This window comes from Rhagoletis pomonella, unplaced genomic scaffold (assembly GCF_013731165.1).
Source record: "Rhagoletis pomonella isolate Grant_MI unplaced genomic scaffold, Rhpom_1.0 Rhpom_scaffold_00011, whole genome shotgun sequence".
NCBI lineage: Eukaryota > Metazoa > Arthropoda > Insecta > Diptera > Tephritidae > Rhagoletis > Rhagoletis pomonella.
In genome coordinates this window covers 14451577-14463309 of record NW_023458565.1, presented here as the reverse complement: position 1 = coordinate 14463309, position 11733 = coordinate 14451577, and the positions used below count along the sequence as shown (strand labels likewise).

Here is an 11733-nt window from a genome sequence, read left to right as displayed (position 1 = left end):
CGGTCAAAACATGGTATTAATTATCGTTATGATCTTACTTTTTTAATCGGTTATGTAGTTCAAAAGATGTTATTTAAAAAAATCAAAGAAATTACTTTCAACAATAAATATCTTCAAACCTGAATGTGCTGTTTTTTAAAAAGCGGATGAGTCCAATTTCCAAGTTTCCAATGGCATAGTAAAAAAATGTTGCCCCCGTTTATCGTAATCCTCCCAAAGTTTTAATTACTTAACTGAGCTAATTATGTTTCTAACGGAAATTTTTAGAGCCATTTAAATTTTTTGGTCTATTGAAATTTTTTGCACAATTGAAAAACCGAGTTGGTGGTTCAATTTACTAGAGATCACTTCTCAAAAACCATAGATGCATCGATACATCGACTATTATACATCAAGTGGAAAATTTTCGATGCATCAAAGGAAACATCGACATTTTCGATGTTTTTCGAGCATTCCTATTTCATTGAAGTTTACATACAACTAAATACATCACATAGTGAGTTCGTTACCAATTTAATGAATTTTTAAACACTTTAATAATGCTTAATCCATCTGAAGATAACATAAGGAAAAACCTTAAAGTCATATCTTTAGTAAAAAGAAATCCGTTGTTGTTTCAAAGCTCGTCCGTGGAGCGAGCAGTAATGTGGAGGAAAATTGACGAAGTTTGTGGATTCGATGATTGTAAGGCACAAATGCAAATGATTATACAGAGTTTAATATTGAAAAGTATGTATCTATATGTATTTCCACTTCAGATGGAGCCAAAAGTCGGTGGTCATTTCTGTACGAAAATTTTTGCAAACACGTAATAAAGGTGGCATTTAGAAATGCACATTCATTTCACAGGACAGATATCACATATGTGCAGTTCAATGAATGGCCTTATTTTGAAGACATGAAGTTTATGCTGCCTCATGCAATAAGCTCCATGGGCGAACACGATATGAAGGCGATAAGAACAAAGATCATGAAAAGCGAAGTTCCTGGCGTGGAGGATGTTGAAGATCAAGATTCTGGTTCGTTACTAGATGTGAAAGAGAGTACGGTTAATTTTGAGTCATATAAAGATATTAATAAAGAGATTCCTTTAACATCGTCTACGACTATAAAGGATAACCATTCCACTGTTACCTTAAACGCAAATCTCAAAGACAGTGCAGATAAGGTTCCTGCTGAACAAAAGGTTGGAGACAAAGTTTCTCAAGTTAAAACGAGTATTTTGCAATGGTTAGGAAGAGACAAAGATGATTTTACTGCAAAAAAGAGAAAACTTGAACACACTCAAACTTGCCCAACAAGCACACCTGCTAAAGCAGCAAAGAAAAATAAACCCGACAAGAATAAATCGTCTTCTCACGAGGATTTATCATCGGAAGAAATTAATAGTGAGAAACCTTCAACATCATCCAACCACTTTTCTTCGTCTAGTACCTCGAACACAAATCTCAACAGTAATACCGATAAAGTTTTTGCTGAAGTAAAGGTTGGCGACAAAGTTTACAAAGTCGAAGTGAATATTCCTGAAGGGTACAAAAATGATTTTACCACAAAAGTAAGAAAAATTGAATGTACTAAAACATCCTCAACGAGCACGTCTACTAAATCAGCAAAGGGAACTTTGCCCAACAAACCTAAATCGACTGCCAATGAGAAAGTATCACCAGGGGAAATAAATAATAAGAAGCCTCCAACATCATCTACTGCTACTAAAGGAACAAAGGAAACTATGACCGACAAACCCAAATCGACTTCCTATCAGGAGTTATCACCAGAGGATCAAAGTTTAAAAGCATTTTTTAACTCTATGCTGCGGACGACGCAGAGCTTGCCGAAGTGCCATCAAAGTAATATCAAAACTAGCTTGGTGCTAGCTTTGCGAAATCAATCCATGGACGTGGAGGACCACACATTATCCGGTAAATATATTTCAGAATAGTCAATTGTACTCCAGCAGTGGTAAAATGTATTTTAAATGACGAAAATTACTATAGGTACACTTTAAATATTTAGATAGTATATATGGTAATAATTTTAAATATATTCGGCCTTATCCTGGGTTTCGCCTGAAAAAAAAATTCAACCTAAGATTTGTCATCCGCCCATAGTAAAACTATGGAAACTAAAAGTGAAAAGTGAACCGGTTCGGGGAAAATGAAACTCATGATAAGGCTGATTTACTTTCGTAATACATTTTCCATATTTCAAGTACCTAATTAAAATATTTGGCCCGCCCGTAGCTGGTAGTAGATACTGGAACTTCTCTACATCCAGGGGGGGCCTATTTCATAAAGTGACAATGATAATTTTGTAACGACAAGCATTTTTCTTATTGTCAGTGACAATTCGACAGATTGGTGGTTGTTTTGTTCCATTCCATTGAAAAAGTGACAAATATGCATTGTCGGGTTTTAAAATTGTCGTTGAAAAATTTCCGAGTCATAAGAAATTTTTATGTAATTTATATGTAATAATTGCATCTGCATTACTATTCTCTTGTGAAAACATTCCGACGGAGTTATTTAGTTTTGTCGCTATCGTCGTGATAATTTTGTCAGAGTGACAATTGTCAGCACCATTGTCGACAATAGTCCACCCAAACAGACAGCTTGCATAAGAACAGTCCCCCAGGCGCGTCAGGAGGCATCTCTACGAATTGACGTGACGGACGAAGTCCTGAGGTTCATCAAACAACCTCTGGACCCGATAGCTTATCGACAGGCCATGAACGCCGTTCACAGAGAGGCCGTCTCAAGTTATGTAGACTTTCGACCAGTGAATGACGCTCTGAGCGTACAACCACCAGACGTGGACGAAGATGTTCTAAACGAATGCCCGGCAGATTTGCTCAACAAACCATATGAATCGATTTCGTTTTGTTGATGCGCAAAAATAACTTATCAAAATAATTTCGTTTCGTTTCAGTGCTGAATTAACGAAACAAAACTCAATCGTTAACGTTGAAACGAAAAAAATCATCAATCGTTAACATCGAAACAAAATAAATCAACGAAAAGTTTTTGTTGTATGCCATTGCCAGCTCACTATTAACACCTAGCACCTAAATGCATGCTACAGCTGCAGCATTAACGATTGAATTTCGTTTCGTTAAAAACCACAATAGAATTATTTTGATAATTACCTAAACGATAAAAAACTTAACCGTTTCAACAGAAACGATTGCTTTTTTTGGTAAACGCTAAAATTAACGTTACAATGCTTCCTTGATGCCCGCCATGCGGACAGGCGCCCCATGACTCAAAGCATCTCTTCGCATGCCCACTGAACCCCACCCTACTGACGCCCCGGTCCCTATGGACAGACAGCTCGACGACAATTATTGAGGGACTAACCGATCTGGGCGGGGTTGTTGTAGCCGCTACAACCACAACAACAATATTCCAGTATTGTCACTGTCGCTTTCTAAAAATAATTCACAGTTACCGACAAGCGTATATCACTATGAGCGTATATGAAACAGAAAAAATGTCGCCCAACAATTCTGGCTCTGAAATTTTTTAGAAAAATCGACAATTGTCGCACCTGTCACGTTTATGAAATAGGTCCAGAGCGAACGCGATCCGGTTTACGACTGCATAACAAATTTAAATTTGCTTCGTTGATATATATCACTGCCTGTATATAAGAATTCAATGATTTAACATATTCAGCGCCCTGGGCCTTATTTACGGCACTGTTAATGGTTGCTGGCTGGTGGTGTACACTTTCAATTGTATCCAGTCTACCTTGCATATGATTCCCAATTGTGGAGATTGAGCCATCTTTTCGATCTGTAATCTTAATGGCTTTAGCGTTACTGTAGAGTCCTTCTCTTTGGAGCGTATCGTCTGTGCCGGACATTATATATAGGTATTTCAGGTTAGTCAATTATATTTCAGAAACCGTAAAGTGGACATTAGATTAAAAAATTGTACCTTGGAAATAACTTCAGCGAGTGGATATCGTTGTTTAAAGTATGTGAGTTTTTTTACTCTCTACAAAATAATTTATGCAACCTCACATATGCGGTTTTCCATTATCCTGATACACAGTTTTGCATTATGTTGATACGCGGTTTTGTACTTTAAACCACGATATATACTTACGGTGGCCAACCGTCCTGTATTAAACGGGACAGTCCTCTATTTTGACCCATTGTCCTGGTAATTGTTTTATTTTATACGGGACGCCAAATGTTCTGTGTTTCTTTTAATATCCTTTATTTGTCCCGTATTCGATGCTCCGACGACTTAACAGCTCATTAAAATGGCATACCTATGAACGAGTTGTAAGTGATGTTGGTATATAGTCAGTGTTGTCACTTCAGAAATCAAATTAGTGGTAGATTATTAATAAAAACAGTGTCATTTTAGTAAGTTTTGGCTATCTTTCCTTAGTTTATTTAATGTTAATTATTTATTTTATGAAAGTAAAGCTCTTTTCCCAACAAAAATCATATAATATCAAATTTTCAAATTTGTGCAAAAAACTATAAAAATTAATTCTGCAATGTTTCACAAAAATTTCAAACTTTTTAATTAGAATCTTTAGAAAAAAATTTGGTTTGCAGTTTTGTAACACATTAAAATTGAGTATAATAAAGTGCGAGTGGAAAGTGCTGCTCATTTGCTTCTCTTTCAAAAAAAAAAAAAGATCGAACATACAAAAAAACAAAAAAATGCAAAACACTGACAACAAAAAAAAAAATGCCAAAAGTTAGTAGTAAGCCTTGCCGACTTAAAATTGCACTTTATTATACTAAAATTTAAGGATTTTTTTAAATAAATTTTACGGTGTAAAAATCTCGACAAAATTATGCTACAAATTTGTGATGTTACTATATGGATACTGTTTCAGGGAAAAAATTTGCAAAATTATTTTTTGTCCCGTATTCGGCTCTCATAAATATGGTCACCGTATATATACTTCTAACTAACTACAAAACTAAAAACACCGAAAAAAAAATGTCGAAGAAATAGTTCGAAAATCAAGAATGTCGAAAAAATTTATTTAAGTTAAATTAAGTTAAATTCCACTAATCCTATGTAAATACTAACATTATAAATGTGAAAATGTGTGAGTGAGTATGTTTGTTGCTCCTTCATGCTAAAACGTCTGGATGTATTAAGCGAAGCGCACATTGGCGCGATTCTGTCGTTGCGAATCCGCAAGCCCAAAAATTACAACAATGCTACCCATACATTTTAATGCGCTAGCGCACACTTGCACGATTCCGTCGCTGCGAATTTTTCGAACATTCAATTAGGGGATTCCCTTAAACGCGAAGAGCAGAAAACTCGAAAACCTCGAAAGTTGTCGAGGCTGTTTTTGGGAATGCACCTTTTTTCAGCCTCGTAAACAATGGAGAAATTCCGAAGTTTGACAGCTCATTCAGAGTTTTTTGTATAATACATCGCATCAGCTGAAATAAATACATATAAAATCAGCATTGAAAATGCCACGAAAAAGTGAAAAATGTAAATTGTATGAAGTTCGTAGAATATTCGGATATAAAGGCAACACTGAAACTTACGAACGACTTTTCGAGGCTTTTTTCGCGACTAATTTGCCTCGAAAGTTTTCGAGGCACGCGAATATCGCCACTCATACAATTTTTGACAGTTGTTTTTCGAGGCTGGAAAAGTTTCGAGGTTTCGTGGTTTTCGAGCCACTTTCGAGCTTAAGGGAATCCCCTAAATGTTCTTCTCTATTGACGCGTTCGAAACGCGGTTTGCAGCGTTTTGAAGGCGTCAAAGAAGAAGAAGAAAGGTGTCACAGCAATAAAGGCAAAGAAAAAAAAAACGTGTAATGTACAAAAACTAATAAAAACGTTCGTAATAATAGTATTTTGTACGATTTGGGCACGCCGAGTGCGAAAATACACGAAATAAAGGGAAAATTGAGTGAATTGTACATCGGAAATCGACGCGAAAAAATCGCTCAAGTGTGCGCACGTTTGCGGATTCGAAGTTAACAGCCGAATTCGCAACGACAGAATCGCGCCAATGTGCGCTTCGCTTTACAATTAAATTTGGAATACAGGTAGTCTTCTATCCTGGCTTAAAATATAAAACATTTTTTTTGGAGAGAGTTGCCACCTCTTTCAAAAGTTAAAATCGATTAATTAACAAGCTAAAAAAAATATTACAGCAATGTGTCAAACAAAAGTGGTTCAGAAACTAGATATGTATTTCGAAAGTATTTTTTAGGAGGGTTGCCACCTGTTAAAAAGTAAAAGTCAATTAATTGATAACTAAATACACTTTAAGATGGTTGCTGTCTATTTAAAAAGTAAAAATCAATGCTATTAAAAAGTTGAAACGAAGTATTTTAATGTGGGTATCAAACGAGATAGGCAAAATGTTTTATTGTAGAAATATTTTTAGAGGGTTGCCATCTTTTCAAAAAGTTAAAATAAATTTAAGTAACACGTTGAATAAAATATAATATGTGTATCAAACGAGTGAGGTTTAAGAAAGCTTTATTTCGAAAATATATTTGAATAGGGTTGCCTGCTATTCTAAAACGAGTTAACCGTTCGTCAATATTTGGGTAGAATTCTACCTAAAATGCTATATTAAAATATAATCTAAAAAAAAAAAGTTTAAAGTCAAGCAGAAATGTCTATCTATTTATTCTGTTCAAGCTAAATGAAATATACTAAGGCGAATTTATATAAGGTGGTGTTACTAGATCAGCTGATTTTGTGTATGTGTTTCGCCGCACGGCTTCTGATGTCTAACTGAAAAATTTTGTTTGAATTTCTACACACACTCTTACAGATTTTGACAGTTTATGCCGCCAAAGCAATAACAAAATACATGTAAATTTTTGTTTTTGTATTCTTGCTATCACCTTATATTAATTCGCCTTAAAATATACCAATGGGATTTTGACATGAAAAAAGAAGTGTACGCAGTTGGGCAATTGACTCGGTTTTTCCAAACTGATTTCAACCGTTTTTTTTTTTTGAAATCTATAGACGCTTTTTTTGAAATCTTGATTTTTCGAATATCGAATAAACCGTTTTTTCCATTTCTGTTACTTTTAAAGTGTGTAAAAGCTAGTATTTAATAGTTTGATAATTAAAGAGATAACTTAATCAATTCCCTTGGTATTAACGAACATAAATTAACAGTTCAAAATCATTCCCACGACAGCCGGTTCTACGTACCGGAATGACTCGGGTTTTACCCGACCAAGGGCTGTTGTTTCGGCGATCTAACCCCGTTTAGGTCGGCGAAATCCCTCAAAAGTTGTACGCACAAAGGGCTACATCTTCTTCGCATGTTTCTGCTCAGGGCTGTCATTGAATCAAATCCTGGACCAGAAACCTCTACCTGCTGCGTGTGCCAGAGACGACTACACCACAACTCCACCTCCGTTAGATGCAACACATGTAACGGGTGGAGCCACCTCCGCGTTTGCTCAGTCCTTACGACTCGTAGGCAATGGACCACCGCGTACGTGGTGCGCAAATCGAGCTGCCTCCAAGGCACAACAGAGTCTGCCTGAGCAGCAACTCAACACAAACACAACCGCACCACAACACAATACAATGGACCACACCTCCGATACAACCGCACCACCACCCACGCGCCGCCAACAACTCCTAGTTCCTACGACAATCTGCACGGTGTGTCAGTCCAGGATACTCCGTAATGTGACATCAGTCAAATGCAACATTTGCCTTGGCTGGTGTCACTTTAGGGCATGTTCAAAACTGCGCACCACGAGAGCCTTCATAGGTCGGCATGGAATATTAATAGCTGCGGGCCAAGAGACGAATCTGCATGGCAATTCAATATTGTTGATGATGATGATGATCTCTACAAACAATCTCTGGACCCGACAGCTTATCGGTAGGCTCTGAACGTCATTCACATAGAGGCAGTCCAAGAATTATGTAGACTCTTGACCTGTGAATGCCGTCATGGCCACACAATACATACGTATACATATGTATACCGAAGATGTTTAAAATAGACGTAAAACCACCCTTGTTTTCCACGTAGCGGTAGCTTTCGAAAAGGTTAAAAAACTATATTGAATCTTGCGCAGGGTATTTAATGTTGTTTTTATTGTTGTAGCGGCACTACTAAGCCCCGCCTATTTCGGGTCGACCTTCAATCATTGTCGTCAAGCTCAACTAACGGTAGGCCCAGGAAACGGGCTGTTTCAATAGGGTCGGACCAAAGGGAGAGGGGTGTCAGTTGAGTCGGATTGAACTGGCATGTGAAGAGGTGGTTGGTGTCGTGCGGGGAGTTTGAGGCGGCCAGGGTAACGCGGCTCTCTCTTGGCAGTTGAAGCTCCGTCTACAGGTGGTGATTGGTGATTGGGCTCGGATCACGGCATTCATAGGCCGGGAGTCGAAGTAGGTGGTGACTGATTCCCTATGAGTGTCGTTGATCACTCCTCTGTACGTCGTCGGGTCCAGTGGTTGATCTACGTATTTCTGGATAGCGTAATTGTACACGAATATGTGCCCCTGACATGCCTGGGTGGATAGTGGGTGGGTAGTGTTCCCTTACGGGGAGCACTTGGGCCTCGCTGTGAAGGTGGTGCTCAGGCGACATCAGTAGGCACCCAGTTGCTGCCCGGAGTGCGGCGTTCTGACAAGTCTGTAGCTTCGTCCACTGCGTCCACATAGTCCCCAGCGTCCAAACTGGTGCTGCCTCATTTAGAACCAGCCGGCCAATCGCCTTGTATGTTGCCAGAAACGGTTGTTTGTATTTTTCCCAAATGCTGCCGGCGAGAGATTTGAGGACCTTGTTGCGGCTCTGTACTTTGTTGACAACTGCGGTTGTGTGCGTGGAGAACGAGAGCAGGCTATCAAAGGTAATTGGGGGGCCATCGACGTGAATGCCTAATTCTAGCCTATCCTCCTTCGTCCATGGGGTGAAGAGAATCGTTGGGGAGAGTGTTAGGGTCCTTGTAGTGAAGAAGCGAGAAAGGCTGGAGAGATAGTCGTTTACTTTTGAGCAGAGGTCATTAATTCTAATCGCAGACGCCAAAGTCGAACAATCGTCAGCGTACGAGATCAGGAAACTCCCTCAGGTGGGTGATGGAGCTTCGAGATGTCGAAGTTGAACAGTAAGGGGTAGAGAACACCACATTGTGGAAGCCCTTGTTTTATTCTTCTTGCTTTCGAGGTTTGAGTTCTGAAGATTACTGACGACTGTCGACCACTCATGTAATTCCCCGACCGTTAAGTGCTGCTGTTGTGCTATGCACTTCACGGAAGCCATGCTGATGCTTCGCTGGGGTCAGGTTGCAGGTGAAGTATGGGATTAGTAGGGCATCTAGTGTCTTCACGACCGGAGAAAGGAGCGTTATCGGGCGATAAGAGTCTTCTTTGTTGGCGGGCTTCCCCGGTTTAAGCAGTGGGACCACTCTCCCTGATTTCCACATATCAGGAATGATGAGAGTGGCCATTGACAGGTTGAGGACCTCCATTAGGTATGCTACTCCCGTGGGCCCAAAATGTTTCAGCATCAGCATACAGATTCCGTCGGGTCCAATGGCTTTGGAGGCTTTCTCCTTCCCGATAACCCCCTTCACTTAACCGCTGGTGAAAACAAGTGGTGCACTGTTTGTAGGCATTTGTGCAGCCTCCTTGTCACTCGACGTTTGGCCTTGTCTACCGAAAGATGCAGTGTAAATTGCCGACTAAAGTAGTTGGTGCATTTCTTCGGGTCCGACGAAGCGCGACCTTCGAATGAGATTTCCACTTTGTCATTACGCTTCGTCGGGTTGGACTAGGACCGCACGGTTGACCAGAGCTTACTCACACACTTTTTCCGATTGTGCTGATTTACCAGTTGCTGAATCTCCAAGTTAAGGTCCTTCAAGAGAGGATCCCCGGGATGGACCTGGTGTTGGTTGGGTGGTTCGCGGGTGCAAAGTCGATGGGCTTAGGCAGCAGGTGACAGGGGGTATATACACGCTAAATATTTCGAGCTCGACATCGCCTGACCGGACAGTTATGTCCTGACATTCTAGAATAGTTGGCCTCGGGTCGATGTCTTCTTCGATAAGCCGATATTGCACTGTGTGGTGCAGGATGAGCGCTAATCCACCACGATTATCTCGCTTGCGATCTTTACGGAGTACATTGTAGGCGACGCAACCCAATAGAGTTGAGTTGCTGTGCAACTTCGTTTCTTGGAGCGCAGCTATCAATATGCCATGCCGACCCATAAAACTATTATCTCTTCAATCTTGCTCTGGAGTCCGTTGCAGTTAAGCTGTAAGAGTTTCGTGTGCCTTGAGAGGCTGGTCACGATCCGGGGGCGAGAGGGACGTGTGGAGTCTAACTTGGGCCTGTTACGCCTGACGCAGTTGCTGTTGCTGCCTGGTGGTAGGTGGCTGCAGTGGGAGCGATGTTGTTGTTCGTAGTCCACTCGCGTGTGGTGCGTAGACGGAAGTGGCACCAGCCAAGGCATGTGTTGCATTCGACTGATGACACATTCCGGTATACTCTGTTCTGGCAAACGGAGCAGATGGTTTGGGCAATACCTTACCAGCAACTTACACTTCACCCGGCGGTCCTTACCACTTCACTCATGAATCTCACTTACTTTAACAAAGACGGAATTTAGAATGTACATTTGGTATCAGACATACTTCTGAGCCGCTTTACAAAGTGAGTTACGTTGAATGTAGAGCAGTCGCTCGGAATTGTTCGGCGCTTGAAAATATTTTCCCAGTGGGTATATACCCAAATTAATTTTAATAATATATGTACATGCATACATACATATGTGTATATATAATATTAATTTTTATTTATTTACGTAGACACCGAAGCAATCGAGCACAAAAAAGGCAAGGTCTGTTCGGAACAGGACAGAAGCAGAGTCGCGGAAGCAGCAAACAGAAACGACGACTGTTTAAGTCTGGCAGCATCTTTAGAGGTCGACCACGAAACAAGACTGAAAACCGAGTCCCTTACCGTGGAAGAAGTGCGCGATATTGTAAAGTGGGTTGAAGAGAACAGCACTTTGACACTGAAAGAAATCCAACTGAAAGTGTACTATGCCTTCGATAAAGAAGTGTCGATCTGCACAATATATGACTCTTTACAGGGCAGGCTGTATACGACTAAACAACTAAACCACCAGCCAGCGACCATCAACAGAGCCGAAAATAAGGCAAAACGCGCCGAATATGTAAGAGCTTTAAATAATTTTATACAAGCTGGAAAACAAATAATATATATTGACGAAACAAATTTCAAGTTGTTTTGCCGTGGCACACAGGATCGGATACGTCCTCATTTAAGAGCAATTAAGATACATCTTATCGGAGCTATAGCCACAAGCGGAATAATAGCGATGGATTGCCGACGCAGATCTTTTAAAGCTGCGCATGCATACAGTTGGATCAAAAAAGTCCTTCAGAGATGGTTTAAGATGGGTAACAACCTTGCGGATTTAGTTGTGGTGTGCGATAATGATGCTCCGTGCTACAACCACCTGAAATATTCGATCAATATTTTAAACGCCACAACAAAGGCAACACTCCTAAGCCTGGAACCACATTCGCCAATGCTGAACCCTATGGAAATAATTTGGACTAAAATAAAAACTTATGTGAACGCAAATATTGATCTTCTAGATATGGTTGGTCCAGGCGTAGGCGAAGAGTGGCTTTCTTATTTCGAGCGTCGTGTTAGTGAGGCAAAAGCAACAATTGTTGACGGTGATTGCAGTAATGCAATCGAACATACTG

At 40.1% G+C, this 11733-nt stretch overlaps 1 protein-coding gene across 2 annotated transcripts in view; it reads left to right on the top strand.

Moving 5' to 3' along the window:
* Window positions 1-463: 463 nt before the first annotated feature.
* The window catches only part of LOC118746657, a 15637-nt gene continuing 4367 nt past the window's right edge, over window positions 464-11733 (top strand). For both annotated transcript variants that reach the window (XM_036480520.1, XM_036480519.1), the window contains exons 1-3: window positions 464-684; window positions 759-1919; window positions 10801-11727. In XM_036480520.1, coding sequence (XP_036336413.1) covers window positions 540-684; window positions 759-1919; window positions 10801-11727 — 2233 coding nt within the window. In that variant the 5' untranslated portion in view covers window positions 464-539. The remainder of the gene's footprint in view (window positions 685-758; window positions 1920-10800; window positions 11728-11733) is intronic.